At 38.9% G+C, this 18,918-nt stretch overlaps 1 protein-coding gene across 5 annotated transcripts in view; it reads left to right on the top strand.

Moving 5' to 3' along the window:
- fryb (furry homolog b (Drosophila)) overlaps positions 1-18,918 on the top strand; it is a 68,097-nt gene that overhangs the window by 1,696 nt on the left and 47,483 nt on the right. For 2 of the 5 annotated variants that reach the window (XM_057820678.1, XM_057820679.1), the window contains exons 1-12: positions 211-994; positions 6,129-6,322; positions 11,952-12,005; positions 12,118-12,257; positions 16,176-16,266; positions 16,341-16,420; positions 16,564-16,644; positions 17,194-17,362; positions 17,432-17,524; positions 17,595-17,693; positions 18,351-18,452; positions 18,531-18,634. In XM_057820678.1, the coding sequence (XP_057676661.1) occupies positions 922-994; positions 6,129-6,322; positions 11,952-12,005; positions 12,118-12,257; positions 16,176-16,266; positions 16,341-16,420; positions 16,564-16,644; positions 17,194-17,362; positions 17,432-17,524; positions 17,595-17,693; positions 18,351-18,452; positions 18,531-18,634 (1,280 nt within the window). In that variant the 5' untranslated portion in view covers positions 211-921. Of the gene's footprint in view, positions 1-209; positions 995-6,128; positions 6,323-11,951; positions 12,006-12,117; positions 12,258-16,175; positions 16,267-16,340; positions 16,421-16,563; positions 16,645-17,193; positions 17,363-17,431; positions 17,525-17,594; positions 17,694-18,350; positions 18,453-18,530; positions 18,635-18,918 lie in introns of those variants that run through there. The other 3 variants (XM_057820677.1, XM_057820675.1, XM_057820676.1) reach the window with 2 other exon arrangements.

Raw genomic sequence — 18,918 nt, 5'->3', positions numbered from 1 at the left:
GGTAAATGCGAGTGTTTTTTTTCTATTCAATTCCATTCAGTAGGCCTCATCTGTTTATCCAATGTTGTCATCATCGTTTTGACTGAGCACGCCAGGACTATTTGAAGTTATCAGTTAACGCTGTGGTGTGTGCTTTACACAGCTGGCTCAGACGGACCTGCAGAATGTTTGAGCGTGTTCGTGGTTTGTCATCATCAACTGACTTGTCAATTCAATTGAAACTAAATGATGTGCATTATCTACACTCAGCTAAGTTATCTGAGGTAATGAATGCTCAATGACGGTTGAAGGAACGTTAATGCATTTCGCAAACTAACTCAAATCCAACTTCATGGATTTGTAGGACTCCAAAGAGCTATTGTACCAAAAACAGCAACACCCTGAATTTGAATAAGTTTATTATGAGTAGACATCCAATACATTTGAAATGGAAGGTTGGCAGCCAATGACGTCGACGCCGATTGGACGTCTAGCACTGTCACTGTCAATAATTTTTGTGACCTGGCCGTTTTCAGATCAACCGCTTAATTGGCTCAAAGACACCTAAATATAATCTTCAAAATGTACCTGACAAACCTAAATCAATCAATAAAATCAAGTTAAAAGTAAGACTGGGAAACAGGAAAATAGTAGGCCAGGTTAAATTACAAGCTCTATTCTCCAGGCCTCTATCCTTTCCCCTCCCTCCCTTCCTCTCTCCCTCCCTCCAACTGGCCTCTAAGAGGATTGGCTGCTCTCATCTCCTGATGACATCTGTGTATCGCTGTCCTGAGAGAGCAAAACAGAGAGGGGATGGGTGTTGTTTAGCTGGTAAGATAGCAACACCAAGCGCGCAGGTCCCTTTCTTCCGGCACTTTCCATCCGCAACGCCTCATCCCATCCTCCGCTGTCTGTCGCCGTAGCGACATAGCCCCTGCAGCCATGGCGACCAGCCAGCAGGATTCCGGCTTCTTCGACATCAGCCTCAGGTCTTTGCTCAAGTCCTTCGGCGGCAGTGAGTAAAACAGCTCAAATGCGTGGCGCTTCTTGCGTATTTTCAGTCTTGACAAGCTTAACGTAATGCGCTGACAGTGGATGAGGGTTGAGCTGAGGATACAGCACCTCATCACTTTGCTATGTTAATTACAACGCACATCATTTGCATCTTTGGGAAGCTATTTTTCACTCATGTGGACCATTTAAAAAGAAAGTCTCGCATCATACAAACTAGCTAAACTAAAGAAAACTAGCAATGAAGCAACTTACTAAAAACAAAAGTTACCTCATTTGCTGCTATTGACAGCAGTATAAGTGCAGTCCATTTGAACTGGGTGGCTGACATTGAATGAGTCAAAGCAGGGTTTCCCCTCAGATTTTTTTGAAGCTGTGGTGGTGGTGGGCTGACAGCCCTACATGTTGTGTCTCGGCAAAATTGCTTCATACCGTGACTAATGAATTTTTTTTTAACAACATTTATGTTTTTCCAAGAAGAACCATAACAAAGATCTATTTGAAATATTTCATTAGCCAGGCTGATGAAATATTTCGAAACGTGACATTCACGTTACATTCGCGATGGAGTATTGTAAGCAAATAAAAAGTAAATTAATAAAATGTACTATGTAATGTTGAATTAATGAAAATAAAAATCATATTATTACGTGGGGCTAATGTAGCTGAATTAGCAGCTACCTACTTCTCGTAGCGCATTGCCACCTCCGTTAAAATCAGCAATATTGAAAGGATCTTGTGTTTTAGAATTGGTTTAACAAATAAGGAAATCCTTAATATTTTGCCTCATCGACATCAAATTATAACAGTAGTAGGATTTCTAAGTAATGCTTCCTCGTAGCTGTCAGCTACGGCACATGTATGTAAACTGCATAACTGATTACAGCTACATTACCTCTACTTAATAATACGACTGTTTTTCCTCATAGCAATAGTACGACTTGCATCCCTTTTCTTTTTGTTATTTGGCCCTAATATGGACAACATTACCACAACAATAATAGTCCTTCTGTTAATGGACCATCATCCATTGACAGCTGAAATCTTTTCTAAATAATTCAAAATACTCTACTCATCTGAAATTACTACATCAGCAACGAAAAAATGCTATGTTAGGACGCGACAATTCGGGTAAAGCATGCCAAAAACAACCTAAACGTCATGTTGATGTCAATATTAAGGTCGTTTTTCACAGGTTTAAACCAGAATTACATCCATCAACTTGAAATACCTTTCTGTGGATTTTTCTCCCGACTCCGCGTAAACAAAGTCAGACTCACGCTTGCAACAGGAGAAACAATGTGATTTTCGAAATAAAGCTTGTAAAGGAACAATTTTTATTTGTGCTATTTCAGACTACTTCTGGCAAATATTGCGTAAATATTAAGCTATAGATATTCATTTAAACCTATTGTTGAATTATACAAATTATAAATTAGAATGTATCCTTAAAAAAAAGCATCTCATTTGCAAGGCGTGGCGGCTTTTATTTTGGTGTGGCGGTGTGCCACAATCTTTTATATGTAGGTTAAACCCTGCAATGTGATTTCGACGTCTATCGTCATCAATGGCTGTCAATGAGTTAAAATATACCTGACATCTATCACTCTCAATACCAGTGAATGAAATTGGAAGTTGGTATCTTTGAAACGCACAAGAAATTGATTTCAAATTTTCAACCCACCCAAGAAGCATAGAACACATGTAGGAAGGGGTTGGGCAGGGGAAACTGAAGGGTCGCCACGAACACCCCTTATTCCTTAGATGAGAAAAAGTAAAAACAACTAATAAAACCAACTACCGAAACAAAATTTGAACTAAAAGTACTGAAACATCTTATGATGTCAGAGGTTTGATATTGGTGTTTAATCCGGTTATAATTGACAGTGCTGAACAGCCAATCCATTTGACTGAGAGGAGAGAATGAACGAACGTGAAGATGTGAGTGATGACTTTGACACCCACCTCGTCATAGATAGTCTCTATTTCCCATTCAAACCAGCACCACCTCTCGATTTGACTAAGGGACCTTTTAAGACTGGTCTCAGTTCCAAGGTCATACAGAGAAAATGTTGGAAAGATCGAATTACTTATCAAGCCCAGTCGCTGCATAAACAGCTGACAGTTTCATGATGCACTATTGTGCGCAGTCACCAACCGAGGATGGTGACTCATGCACCGTGGCCTGATTGATCCAGATGTTTCCGTGTCTTATCTGAAGTCTGGATGTCGTCGCAACTGGAAAAAGTTGGTCCCTCCCAAATGGAAGAAACTCAGGTTAACTAGAATGTTGTTAGATGTATTTATATTACGACTGCTTGGCCCAACAAAAGACATCTTAGTTTTTGTGAAGATCTTACCCTCTATTTTTTTCCTTTGAAAAATTAGACTTTATTATTATTTTAAAAAGTATACTGTATATTTATTGTTCTTGGAAACTTTTTTTAATCACATATAGGGGCAGACATGGTAGTTAATGTATACTTAATTGTCATTAAGATTAGGCGGTGTCTTAAGAATGAGACTCAATTCTTACTTTAAAAATAAGTATTCTTTTGTTTTTGTAATATTGCATTTTTGTTCTTGAAAATAGTCATATCTTTTTATTTTTACAAAATATGGGTAGGCAAAATTGCTTAAATATTAAATAGATTTTCCTTTTTTTCTTACAGTTACAGAAAGCACAGGACTTTTTTTAGTTATTAAATGTTTAACAAAAGTAATCTAATAAATTGCAAAATGTCTTTCTTAAATATAATATTTTTCTCTCCCCCTATTTGTGCTGTTGGCCTCTAAATACAAAGTAATAACTACACAAAGAAACAGATTCTTTTTCATGGAATAATAATCTGTTGAATAATTGGTTGCTAGATTTCCTTTTTGGCCCCCCAAAAAACCAAAAATAACCCAAAAACGAACAAAAATTCGAATTTGTTACACTTTGAATCTTTTACAATAAAAACTTGAAACAATTCATAAAATCAATTTATCACCCAGTAGACATGTGCCGATTACCGGTTTCAAGGTATACCGTGGTATGAAAATGTCACGGTTTCATAACTGCAAATAAATTGTCGTTATACCGTTCATAAGTTATTAGCTATTTTTTACGCCCCAAAAAGGCTGGGAGAAATCACTAAATTGCAGCTTCAATGCTCAATCCACCCCAACCGGTTGTTGCTCAGTGTCAGTGAGCCAGCTGTGCTACACGATGGCTTGAGGAGGTGAAACCCCTGAACTGTTTTCCCCCCTGATTAAAACAAAATCGCTGGTATGGGAATACCCTACTTCGGCTACAGAAAAGTTACAGACAAAATTACAGACAGCCGCGGCTTAGAGGAGGAGGCCCAACTGACATGTAAAACATGTTTGCGGAAAGTGGTTGCTGAGGAGTCAATACCTCCAATATGATTTCACATTTATACAAAATTAAAGGTTAGTAGATACTATCATGAACGTTTCCCACCAGCTACGAGAGTTAACTCCAGCGTGTTTAGTGTGTCTAGCGGTGGTAAAACGTTGTGTTTTTTTCTCTCTGGCATGTATAATGTAAACATGATATGAGTCATACACACGTGCTTTTTATGGAAAATAATTCAAATTCTGTTCAATTCATTGGCTGCCATTGACGGCAATAGAACATTTGCCCTTTCAGTTTAAATGGATTAGACGTCTACTACTGACAAGACAACAAATTTAAAGAGTTTTAATTTAATTTCTAAGAGCCACATTATCGGACCTCTGTTATCATCAATGGCACTGAAAGAGTTAATTGCCATTTAGATTACAATACATCATTTTTAGAAAAACTTTGGTTGAAAATGAAGTGAGTGAGGTTTCCAAACCTGGCAATCGTTAGCCATCATTACCACTGCACATTTTTATCTGCTTCACGTACTGTAATTATCGGTGCAGTTTCCTTTGTAGTTTGCCCCCATAACTTGGTTTTGCACGTCTATATTTGCATGTGTGCACTTGTGTGGGTTAAGCGGGGGGGGCGGTGGGAGTGGTGCTCTAAAAATAGCCCGCCCCCCCTCCTTCCCAGTGCTTCTCTTAGAGCAGTGTTGAAATTCTTCTGGTCAATCTCCACAAGGGGACTAGAAACATGACTTGGGGACAGTTTGAAAATTCCCAACAATGCGTTTCTGGATGATTTTACGGGGCTGGATTGCAGATTCCGAAGTGGAGAAGGCAGGTCGGAGTGAAAACCGAAACTCGACGATGGGTCTGTAGGGTCACATGTTTCATTGGTGATACGTCACCTCTGATCCAGCTTGGCATATCGGACGAGAAGTTAGTTTGACTGTTCCTTGCAGTCGAAGGGAGTACTTTCATCCAACGGAGCTCATCTTGGCCTCGGCTTGGGGATTAAATGTGCTGTCATGAGACACTCTGGATTTGCTTTTCATTCCCTGTGAGATGATGGAGCTTCTCACTTTGAGCTTTGGTTAGCCATGCTGGACAAGCTGGATAAAAAGTCCTTTCTGATTTAGTTGAATCCAACCGGGACCTTTATCATAAATCCATAATGAAGGTCGTACTCTTCAGGCTGTAGGCTCCACTCGTCTTAGACTTCCTCCATCCCGTCCCCCTTCCAGTTTTCTTTCTTGGATCATCTAACCACCTGCACCATGGAAGTTCCAGCTAGGTGGAGCAGGGCGAGTGTCATTAGCTTCATCAAGGGCCTCGGTAAGCCCTAAGGGGGGCTGAGAGTATCATGTGAGCGCATGTCGTCCTAGTGGCGAGAGTGATCATGTTTCTTGAAAACAGGGGGCTGCCTGGGGGGCTGACCTGTTTAGCAATTAGTGTTCTATCAACTCCACACTACAAAGGTCACACTTACTCATTGAGGAATTACTTTGTAACGAACAAAAGAAAAACATTTTTATTTGTTAACATGCGTCACTATCCTTTGGCGTAGTTCCAGTCCTTAACCCATTAAAGGACACTCATTTATCTCATTGGCTGCCCCCAGGTTCAAACAATTAAAAAAAAAACAATGTATGTATACTAATTGTGATAAAATAAGAATTCAGCTAATTATCCTTAATGTGTCATGAAGTGTTTTGGACAAACTGTATCTGGTTGTTTGTCTTAGAACACACCCTAACTTATATGTTCATCTTATTTCCTGCCAGCCTCTCCGGTGGGACTGAAGACACCTGTCCCACCCGTCACAGGAAGTCTTGGAGAAAGGAAAGGTCCGGTCATCATGGCGCCCATCAACGTGGACCCGGAAAGCAAGCCGGGCGAGTTTGTCTTGAAGAGCCTCTTCGCCAACTTCACGCTGCTGTCCGAGCGTAAGATCCGCATCATCATGGCAGAGCCGCTGGTGAGCCAATTTTTTTCCGCATGTATGGATTGATGGAGTGGCTTTTTACAGCAGGAAGTGCAGATCAATGTTCTTTAATGTTAAGGCAGACCATGCAGCATCTCTAGCTACTTGTCAGGTGCCTGTCTACTCTAAACAGACTTCCAGAATGCACTCCTTATTTAGTCTCCTCAGGAACCCGCGATTCTGACATAGTTGAACTTTCCGCTGATTTCAGCACCTTCTGCGAAATACTGGGAGAGGTGCAGAATATTACATTTTACCTGTGGTTTTCATCCCGGATGCTAGATGTTGCGGTATAAAATTGCCCACTACATGGAGCAGGGCATTGCTTTTGCAAGGAGAGTGCTTTTTTGAATGCTGTATTGGTTTTGTTTAATGCAATGTTAAGCACTTTATAAAGTTTTTCTGATACATACGGTAGGCCTCTGTTTTGCCATCAAAAGCTTTCTAATTTAAATTCTTCGTAACTGTATTCAGCATACCTGTCAAGTTGTACGGTTTCAGCGTAATTTGTACAAGTGAGCACTGATTCTTAAATGTGTACGCCGTACGTTCAAAATCTGTACGTTTTTCGTGCCTTACGTTTTTTTTTCTCTGGATTTTGTCACCGTTTCGGCAACGAGACAATGTGCGTTACTATGCGTTACTACTAGAGGCGTGCGAAATTTCTGATTCATAGATTATTCGCGATTCAGCTGTGGAAGATTTGAGAACGATTCATAAACATCCAAATTCAGATTATTGAATTATACCAGGTAAAGCGGAAATAAAACACAGTCAGCGCGGTCTTTGGGACGCAATGAGGAACTGACCGAGAGTAAATATCTTGTTCAACTCATGCCACGTGATTAAAAAAACAGACAAAAAAACAATCGTACCTGGCTGCGGCCGACAGCCGCTACAAACAGCGACCAGTTGCTAGTTGCCACAAACATACGGCAACATATGGCTATGGTAGATATTGGAGGTGTGCGAAATTTCCGATTCTTAGATTATTCGCGATTCGGCCGTGGAAGATTCCAGAACGATTCACAAACATCCGAATTCCGATTATTGAAATATGTCAAGTAAAGCGGAAGTAAAACACACTCAGCGCGCCGCGCGGTCTTCGGGACGTAATGCGGAACGGAGCAAGAGTAGCTAAACATCACGCTTGTCATTACCCGGCCCCTCGGGTAATGCCAATGCTCAACTCACGGCTCTAGCTCAACTCATGCCGCAAGATAAAAAAAACAACAACATACCTGACTGCTGCCGAAAGCTGCTACAAAGTACGTCCACAATACATGATGTTAAGGTAGATATCATATTTATATAGGACTAGATGTAGAATAGACTCGGTGGCGATAGCAGCACATGTAGAGAAAGCTAGATGCGGGCGTTAGTAAACGACCGGTATCTTAAAGCAGTAGACTTCCCTGCAAGGCTGTTGTAGCGAACCTTCCAATTGAACCTAATTAACTTTTTATCTAAAATACTCCTAAATCGGTAATATATTGACTTGAATCTATCTTTAAAATAGTTTTAAAACTTTCACATGTCGAAAGTAGACAAAAGGGAAATTATGGAATAACAGGAGCAATTTTAACAACTTTAACGGTTGATTGACAACATTAAATTAATTGAATGTAGTTTAAAGCTGCTGATACAGAATGGGGAATTGAGTATATTATTTATTGTTTTTAACTGTTAACTTGATACTGAAATAGTCGTTTATTTAAGCCTGCGAGGCTTTTTTTTTTTTCTTTAAACAGTTTTTGTAACAAATGTACAAAATATTAGCAGCTAATAGCGGGGGGGGGGGGGGGGGGGGGTCATCAATAATCGATTTATAATCGAATCGTAGCCTCTAAATCGTAATCGTAATCGAATCGTTAGGTGCCCAAAGATTCCCACCTCTAGTAGATATCACATATTGTAGAACTAGATGTGAAAAGACAGTAATGACAGTGTTGGAACATATACAAAGAACTAGATGCGAAATGACAGACTTGCCGCCATCTTAAAGCAGTAGACTTCTCTAGAAGGCTCTGTTGTAGCGAACCTAATTACTTTTTTCTAAAATATCCCTAAATCTGCAAAATCTTGACTTTAATCTATCTTTAAATGATGAAACAGTTTTAAAACTTTGACATGTCGGAAGTAGACGGATGGGAAATTATGGAATAACAGGAGCAATTTTAACAACTTTAACGGTTGATTGACAACATTAAATTAATTGAATGTAGTTTAAAGCTGCTGATACAGAATGGGGAATTGAGTATATTATTTATTGTTTTTAACTGTTAACTTGATACTGAAATAGTCGTTTATTTAAGCCTGCGAGGCTTTTTTTTTTTTTCTTTAAACAGTTTTTGTAACAAATGTACAAAATATTAGCAGCTAATAGCGGGGGGGGGGGGGGGGGGGTCATCAATAATCGATTTATAATCGAATCGTAGCCTCTAAATCGTAATCGTAATCGAATCGTTAGGTGCCCAAAGATTCCCACCTCTAGTAGATATCACATATTGTAGAACTAGATGTGAAATGACAGTAATGACAGTGTTGGAACATATACAAAGAACTAGATGCGAAATGACAGACTTGCCGCCATCTTAAAGCAGTAGACTTCTCTAGAAGGCCCTGTTGTAGCGAACCTAATTACTTTTTTCTAAAATATCCCTAAATCTGCAAAATCTTGACTTTAATCTATCTTTAAATGATGAAACAGTTTTAAAACTTTGACATGTCGGAAGTAGACGGATGGGAAATTATGGAATAACAGGAACAATTTTAACAACTTTAACGGTTGATTCACAACATTAAATTAAATGAACGTAGTTTAAAGCTTTTGATACAGAACGTTGACTTGAGTATTTTATTTACTGTTTTTAACTGTTAACTTGATACTAAAATAGTTTGGTTTAGCCTGAGAGGATTTATGAACAATTTTGGAACTAGTGTACAAAACATTAAAGGTGTGGTGGGGTGCATCAATAATCGATTTATAATCGAATCGGAGCCTCTGAATCGTAATCGAATCGTTAGGTGCTCAAAGATTCCCAGCTTTAGTTTCTACATTGGTTGAATGACGTGACAAAAGTCAGAGACACGGAGAGAGAAGAGTGTATGTTGTGACGCTGTTGCAAACGCGATACAAGGCTAGGTGGCTCCAATATTTCCTGACTGTAGCTGACAGCCTATAATCTATGCCTAGATATCACATGCATATAGAACTACATGCGAAATGACTGACTCGGCGGCGTTAGTAAACAGCCACCATTTTAAAGCAGTCGACTTCTTAGAAAGGCTCTGTTGTAGTGAACCTTACTGGTAAACCTAAGTAACTTCTTATATAAAATACTTCTAAATCGGCAAAATCTTCACTTTAGTCTATCTTTAAATGATGAAACACTTTAAAATCTTTTACAAGTCGAAAGTAGACAGAAGGGAACTAATGGAAAAACAGGAGCAATTTTAACAACTTTAACAGTTGATTCACAACATTAAATGACTTCCAAACATAGCAACGGTTACTATGTTTGTTTTTTTTGTTGTTTTTTTTTTTGTTTTTTAATGGAAAAAAAACATGAAAGGTAACAACAGTTACTTAGCCAAACAACTAATTACTCTTACATTCAGGTAACTGAGTTACTAAGTCAATTACTTTTTGGGAGAATTTGTAAGTGTAGTTAATTACTGTTTTAAAGTAACATTGACAACACTGGTCATAAAGATAAAGTCTGCAGAATGCAAAGAGACGAAAGCGAAGATTTTATTCTGCCAATTTGTTGCCGAACACAATTTGCCCGCAACTATTGCTGATCACTTCTCAGAATAAGCAAAAGAAATGTTCCCTGACTCAAAGATTACATCGGTAAGTTAATTTTATCATTGACCTTTTTAATTTATAATTTGACACACTAACGAACTACCTTTAAGTCAAATTGAAGTGCCATGAAGTACAGCCATCAAAAGACATGATAGAAATTGCCAAAAGTTCTAAATACAATTATAACAAAAGTCACTGTTAAATTTTAGTAATCATGATGTAGCTGGATATATGGATTGCACCAGGTTATATGTGACAATATTACCAATAAATTCATTTTATTTAAAAAATTGAGTTTTATTTTTGTTTCGTGTTGCACGCTATATAAAACGTTGTAAGATTAGTCACCATTTTGTAAGGGCTTACATCACTAATTGTAAGATTGCCAACAGCCTCGGGTTGACAGGTATGAATGATTCGGTGAACTCACATTGATGAAAGAGAAGCGAAATAGTTAGAGCAGATTTTATTTTATTTTAATTAGTATCTGTGACTTTTAGTATGTATGGATTAGTGCTGCAACGATTAATCGATTAACTCGAGTAATTCAATTAGAAAAAAGATTTGAATTAAATTTTGCTGCTTCGAGTATTCGTTTAAACAAAGTGGCGTTGTAATGGTTTGTTTAGAAAGTGTTTGCATTTAGTTTTATTGACTTGGGTGGATACACCGCCTTCTAGGTGCAACAGTGAATATGACATAACTCATTTTACATCCAGCTGCTCCCTGTTAAGACCAACATAAGTTTTTGTTTGAGCAAATATTTTTTTAATGCATTCGTAATTTAGTTTGTAGGTATATTCAGCCATTTTTTGTGAGAATATGTTTTTGAACCATTTGTTAAGAGCAGAAAAAAAAAGTTCACATTTTACAGCATTTAGGCTAGCGGACTTTTGCTATGTAAGTTAGCCAATTGTTCTTATGTTCTAAGTAGATCCTCATTATTAACTTTTTATACCGTTTGATGCTCAGCTCAGGCATTTTAATTCAGATTTTTTTTTTAATGTTCCTTATCTACCGTATCATTCGGACTATAAGTCGCACCAGAGTATAAGTCGCATTTTTGGGGGAAATTTACTTGATAAAATCCAACACATAGAACCGATATGTCATCTTGAAAGGCAATTTAAAATAAAAATACTATAGAGGACAATATGCTGAATAAGTGTACAGTATGATAATGTTACATGATGCGTGAACAACGAAATGCGAACGTGGCCGGTATGTTAACATAACATAGCTAGTAAGAGTTATTCAGATAACTCTAGCATAGATAACATGCTAACAAGTTCACCAAACCATTGGTGTTACTCCAAAACACCAAAGTAACATGTGAAATGGTATAAAAATGTGTTAAAAATTTCACACATAAGTCGCTCAAGAGTATAAGTCGCACCCCCAGCCAAACTATGAAAAAAACTGCGACTTATAGTCCGAAAAATATGGTAATTACTCGGATTATTCGAACTAACTAGTTCATTGATTAATTGACTACTAAAATAATTGATAGCTGCAGCCCTTGTATGGATTTAAAAGACCTGGTGAGTGCAAAGTGGTCGGATAGCTAACCTGTTAGCAATTTTGCATGACTTGGTGTGAGTTGTGTCCATTAGCTACTGTATATTAACCCATTGCCTGCCACTGACGGCGCTACCCACCCAATCCGTTTTGACTGGGATTGGACGTCTAGCGCCGTCAATGGCAGCCTTTGTGTTAAATTAGTCAACATTAATATAATTTCAATACATTATTATAATGAAATGCACTACTTAAGCCTGTGAAAAGTAAATAATGTGTTGTTGTTTTTTATAGGAGAAGCCGCTGAACAAGTCTCTGCAGAGAGGAGAGGATCCACAGTTTGACCAGGTCTTGGCACATGCCACGATGACATCAGCAGCAGCAGCAATGTGGAACCTGCCAATCACATAACTCTCTCTCCTTCCCCCTCCTCCTCCTCCTCCCTTGTTTGTATTTGCAGCTGATCAGCAGCATGAGCTCCCTGGCGGAGTACTGCCTGCCCTCTATTCTCAGGACACTCTTTGACTGGTACAAGCGGCAAAACGGCCTGGAAGACGAGTCGCATGAGTATCGGCCGCGGGCCAACACCAAGACAAAAAAGTGAGGGAAACATACGAGAAAAATGTATAAATTATTATTATATATTTACTGTATGTATTTCTCACTGTTATACTAATAAGCAGGCATGAAAATCTCTCACCTTTCGGCGAAATTCGCCGTTTTGAAGTCAAAAAGGATGACCTACGTGAATCGTGTAGATCCGAGGAGAAAAATTTTAAGGGGGAGGGGGGGGTCGTTTGTAGACATGTGCCAGTTACCTTCACGGATTACCATGCTATGAAAACGTCGCGGTTACAAAACCACTAAAATTTTCCGTCATACAGTAGTACGTATTCGTTATTTTTCATGTGGCGAAAATGCAGCCAGAATTGGCTTGGCGCAGCAGCGCTTACCCCTTCCCCTGTTGGATGCTGCGTGTGTCAGTGACGCTATTCCAGCAAACCCAAAAACAAGCACTCCAAACGCAAGGCGTAAATTCTTCAATTTATTGATCTCTCAAATCGTGGTAACTGAAATATACCAAATGAATACATTTAAAACGTTGTACACTCGTATTTTTCCACATGTGTGTAGCTTCAACAGTTTAGCTTCATGAAAAAGTTCGTCAAAAACAAAACACACATTTTCCTTTCAAATTCAATACACAAAGTTACTAAAAACTTACAAAGACGAATGATAGGCAAGGCTTAGCTAGGACAGCAACTTCATTGAGGTTAATCACAGCCGCTGAGAGAGAAACAAGTTTGTATGCGGGGAGGAAAAAAAATAAAGAGCGTCAAAGATCGCTAATTGCGACAGATGATCTTGTACTAAGCACAAATTCACATTCGCTGGAGGAGGTAAAGTATCACTCCCAATTGTTTTTAGATGAATGCATTTGCCAGCATATTGAATTTAGTGAGTAATGGTTTTCGTTTTCATATTTTGTGGTATGACAAAGTTACTGCCGTTCGTTGCAGCTTGCGTTGAACACTGCCAGAGCGTCCGGTGAAAAAATAGCTCCCGTTAAGGTAGCGTCAACCTTGTGTATTTAACGGTAATATAAAAGCAGTGTTGTCAATAACGCGGTATCGTAATGCGTAACTAATCTGATTACGTTCTTTCAGTAAAGAACAATCTAACGCGTTCATTTTTCTAAATCAGTAATCTGAGTAAAATTACTTTCCTTGATGCCTGTGCGTTACTATTACTACATAATGTGTGTAGAATGAAGAATACTGTAGTCATGGGAGTGACATCACATGTCACATTTTTTAATCGGGGATGGAACAAAAAGGGTCACGTGTATTACCATGATGCGTGAGCGCTGGGAGTTTGCGGCCAAAACAACATAGCCTTGCTACCTCGCCAGGATGCAATGAAATAGGCAGGAGATATACTACAAACGGCTGCATTTGCACACTGGAAACACAGCCATTACTTCACATTTTTGTCCAGTAAAGATAACAAAAATATCTCCGTGCGCTGCGAACTTTGCGCTGGCTCAAAAAGACTGTCGACCGCTATAAGCATCCAATTCAAGCACCACTTGGAATTACAGCACAACAGGTAACACGACAGCCAGGACTTTTTGATACTGCTCGTGCTCAATCCTCAGTTCAAGCTCAGTTGTTGTTGAGGGTTTTGAAAGCTTAGGTTTAAAGAAATTCTAAATATCCATCTTGCCTCCTCAGCTGTAGTTTTGGCTAAGCAATGCAAACGGCTGTCTCTAAGGTTCTATAGTCACATGATCTGTTTGAAAATTAATTTGGACCCATTATGAAATACTTTGAAGGATTCCTGTTCATTTTATTCATTTTTGTTGTTTGTTTTATTGCTCTAAAACTTTTATAGACAACATTTTAATGGCCATATTCAATGGTCTTTATTTTAAAGGGGAAGTTCAGAATTTTTTACATTAGGCTTAATCTTTGAGTTAGCCGGGGTTTAATTAGTCGTTGGAATTAGTTTCAGGGCTCCGGAGTGGCTAAGCTAGCGCGAGTCAATGGTGGTTGAAATCAACTCCTTCAACTAATTAAACCCCCGTTAACTCGAATATTAAGCCTTATGTGAAAAATTAAAATGGTCAAATTCGCCACATGTAGGATGTTTTGCCGACGGCGGACATTTTGGCAGAACGCCGGAACATATTTACTCCACACCTTTCTCACCTTTTTAACCCCTGACCCATTTTCCTGCCTGAATAAGGCATTTTAGGATGAATAAAATGTAATTTATTCTTATTTTTATATTGTATTAATTCATATTGATTTAATCCCTTATTGTAAATTTTAGAATTTGAACATGACTAATAAATTCAAATCATTTGATCAATTAATTTAGGTGCAAGAAACAAAATAATATTTTATGTAAACAACATTCAGCCAATTTATGAAAATAATTGATTTTTAAATTAATTCCTTTAGATGAAACAATTTTAGATGCAAAATATGGCTACATTAATGCAGATTTTTGTGTGTTTAGCAATTTCTTCGAAATTATAGTTTTGGTAAATACACTACTTTATCCTTTTTAAGTAATAAAGTATATAAATTTATGCACTGTAGTAGTTATTTTTTATGTGGAAAAATATTTTGACCATTTAACCTTTATAGGGCATTCATTTAACGTATTTGTTGCCGTTGCAATGTGGGTAGACGTCCAATCCATTCTTACTGGCAGTCAAAATAGACTGGACGTCTGTTGTTGTCAATGACAGGCAGTGAGCCATATAATAATATATAAAAAAAAAAAAAAGAAAAAAACCAACAACTTCCGTGTGTTATTGGGGCCATAACCAGTGTATTTCTCTTTTTATTCATTATATTTGTTAAGATTTTATTAATTTAGAATATTAGATGTTTATAAAAATAACGAATAATCATAAATATATACCGTAATTTTTGGACTATAAGCCGCTACTTTTTTCTCTCATTTTGAATCCTGCGGATTATAGTCCAGTGTTTCTTATTTGTTGATTTGTTAATTCTTAATAAATCAATTTAATGGGTTAATACTTTATACTTTCTTTGACAGCGGCGTCATAGGACTGCAATAAGACCGTCATAATTATGACATGACACTATCATGGGCATTACTGACATTATGAATTATGTCACTAACTCCCATCTATGTCCAACCATTATCTTTATATCCATTCAAACGTGTGATAATTTGCCGGATGACACAAAATGACATCTGTCATAAGCATTTATTAATGCTCAAGGCAGTGTCATGTCATAATTATGATGGTCTGATGACAGGCTTGTGATGCCACTGTCAAATAAAGTGTTACTAAATACCATAACTAAAAATGAAACAACTGGAACAGTAACTAAAGAAATCATTTGCACAGATCATGAATTTTTAATTGTTATTTACATCTCTAGCGCCAAAATGCATGTTAGGAGGCATGTTGGACGACAACAGCGTTAACAGCAGGTGGCAGCAGAGATTGACAGTCTCCCCCAAGGCAGCAGTGATGGCCAAATAAAGCTTTGCAGCCAAAAGGTTCAAAGCTTCGTGGTGGTTCATTTGGTCTTATAACAGTCTTATGATGCTGCTGTCAAATATAGTGTTACCGATTAATATCTTGGGTGTAAATATCGCATAATACAGGGAGGACAGCTGCAGCTCATCGTCCAGTGCGGCTTATTTATGAACGAATGCCGTTTTTCTGTCAAATTTGGGGTGGCGGCTTATATTCAGGTGCGCCTTATAGTCCAAAAATTACGGTAGACCTGGCGTCCACATATGTGGACAACACATTTTGTTTTGTGTAGGTCACACTTCACTTATACATCAGATGTTAATATGTGGGCACAATGTCTTCATGGGGTAGTTGTTTTTTTTTAATTACCAAATATAATCACTTGCCCCACAAATGGTTAACTCTGGCCCAAGTATTTAATTAGAAACATGAACAAATAAATGTAACAAGTATTAATAATGTAAATACTTGTTTTTATTGTCTCTCAGTGATGAACAGCAAAAGGACTACTTGCTGGAGCGGAGGGATTTGGCCATCGACTTCATCTTCTCCCTGGTCCTTATAGAAGTTTTGAAGCAGGCAAGTGTGACTCCAACCGCATCATGTCTTCCCTTACGTGGCTGTTGGGCTAACTTTTCCCCCCTCTGGTTTAGATCCCCCTGCATCCCTTGCTGGATGGACTCATCCAAGAAGTTATCAACTTAGCATTTAAGCACTTCAAATATAAGGAAGGGTGAGGGAGTTTGCAGTTTAGGCTTTACACACCATTATTTAGAACCACATGTTTTAAAATGATACAATTCTCATTTTTGCTGCTAGAGAAAAATGATATCAATACGATAGGATGTTGTAATACTCATCCAAGGTGTGTCGCAGGTATCTGGGCCCCAACACTGGCAACATGCACATCGTGGCTGACCTCTACGCAGAAGTGGTGGGAGTTGTGGCTCAGTCGAGGTACTTCTGTGTTCATTTTGAAGTACAGTGGAACACATTTGTACGTTGGTGCCGCTCTGCCATTTTTGTGTTTTTTCCTCTCACGATGGCCCCACTACTAACCCTGTGTGGGCGCACGCATACATGCATTCCCTTTTCGACAGCCCCCACCCACCTCCACCCATCCTCCGCATGCCTTTCTAAATATAGCGCGGCGGCGCCATGTTGATACACATCTCCTCGTGTTGTCCGTCACAAACTCAACAAAGTAGAAATGAAGAATTCCCAATATGCGGCAATACCACCTGAGTACACTATGTACAGAATGTACTGTATATACAGTATATAGCATAATTACAATGTGGGTCAAAACTAACTTCTGAATGAGCACATTTCTGTGTCATGGACGGCAAGAGACGTCCAATCCAATTTGACTTTGATGGCTGACAGCGATTGTATGATCGCTACCAGGCCCTCCCATTACCAGCTTAACTTTTCATTCCTACGTCCTTTTGTAGTTACAGTATTTGGTTTTAGAGTTTTGGACCTTTTTTTTTTCAATTTGTTCAGGTTCCCAGCCGTTAGGAAGAAGTTTATCTCGGAGCTGAAAGAACTGCGTCAGAAGGAGCAGAGCCCCTATATCCTGCAGTCCACCATCAGCCTCATCATGGGCCTGAAGTTCTTCCGCATCAAAATGTACCCAGTGGAGGATTTTGAAGCCTCTTTCCAGTTCATGCAGGTAACAATCAGAGCTGCGTCTATATGGACCTCAATATGGTAGAGTTCAACTGTTCGACTTTGTGCTTAGGAGTGTGCTCAGTATTTCCTGGAGGTGAAGGACAAGGATGTGAAACACTCGCTCGCTGGACTATTTGTTGAGATCCTTGTACCCGTCGCTGCCGTGAGTTACCAAATTAGTGTGACTTATTGGTTATTCACCACAAAAATTAAAACCTCCGTTCTTCCCCCAGACGGTCAAGAACGAAGTGAATGTTCCGTGCTTGCGCAACTTTGTGGAGAGCTTGTACGACACCACGCTGGACCTGTCCTCCAGGAAGAAGCACTCCCTGGTGAGTGGCTGCCTCCCCCCTCCTACTCATTAGCAGCAATTTGTGCAGCCACTTACTGCAACATGCAGATGCTTATCTCCTGGCGGGGAGGAAGCTGAAGGAGGAGGGCCGTCAAATTAGTCTGCGGGAGGATAGAAAGTAATGCAGATGTTTACACCCCCATTCATGTTTTACACTCACTTTCATGCAATCAAAGCGTGTGACTGGACAGTCATTTTCAAAATCTTTAAAACCTTACTTTTAAGCACTAACCTTAGTTTTGAAATCTTAATTTTTAAACTCCAACCCTGTTTTGACATGTTGACAAAGCGACACAATCCCTAGTATGAGGCCCCTGTGTGAAACGTGTGGTATGTGCCCGCTTCTCACTGCCTCCACACTGTCACTCATCCGTTTTCTTTCACTTTCTTTAAGCAACCTGCCAGTCAACAGCTCTCTAATTGTTTTGTGTTGAATAGCATGAAACATGCTGGTGACATCTTTCTGCTAAGAATGTCTAACACGTTGCGTGACTTATTGCATGACATTGAGAACGATAGACATCCAATTCATTTCAGCTGAGGAGACTGACGCTAGACATCCAATGCATTTTGACTGGAAGGGGCGAGTAAACATTTGTTCATAATTCTCAATTTTATTCATGTTTGTGTCCGCCAGGCCCTGTATCCTCTGGTGACATGTCTTTTGTGTGTGAGCCAAAAGCAGTTGTTCCTCAGCCGCTGGCACATTTTCCTCAACAACTGCCTGTCCAATCTCAAGGTAAAGAAAAAAACTCAACTGCAATCTGTATTTGTGTGTTGGTAATATTTTAAATTGGTGAATTGTGCCTAAATTCAGAATAAAGACCCCAAGATGGCCCGTGTGGCTCTGGAGTCGCTTTACCGCCTGCTGTGGGTTTACATGATCCGAATCAAGTGTGAGAGCAACACTGCAACACAAAGGTGACCGTGCGCATTTTAGCATATTTTTAACGTATAACATATTTACATTATACATTATTAGCACTTTATTGGGCAAGTGACTATTTTTGATAATGTAAAAAAAGCTAAACTTCATAAAGACCCGGTCCCACATACGTATGCATTAGGGCTGAATGATATTGGAAAAAGTTGACATTGTAACTTTTTGGTGGTTTGCGATATATTGTGATACATATTGCGATATTAAAACTAGAAGAATTTTTAACCGATGACTTGAATAGCTCTGTTTGGGAAGACTTTGGTTG

This window comes from Corythoichthys intestinalis, chromosome 18, assembly GCF_030265065.1.
Source record: "Corythoichthys intestinalis isolate RoL2023-P3 chromosome 18, ASM3026506v1, whole genome shotgun sequence".
Taxonomy (NCBI): Eukaryota; Metazoa; Chordata; class Actinopteri; order Syngnathiformes; family Syngnathidae; genus Corythoichthys; species Corythoichthys intestinalis.
Note: the sequence above shows the minus strand (reverse complement) of the source record. Positions and strands in the feature narration are given on the sequence as shown.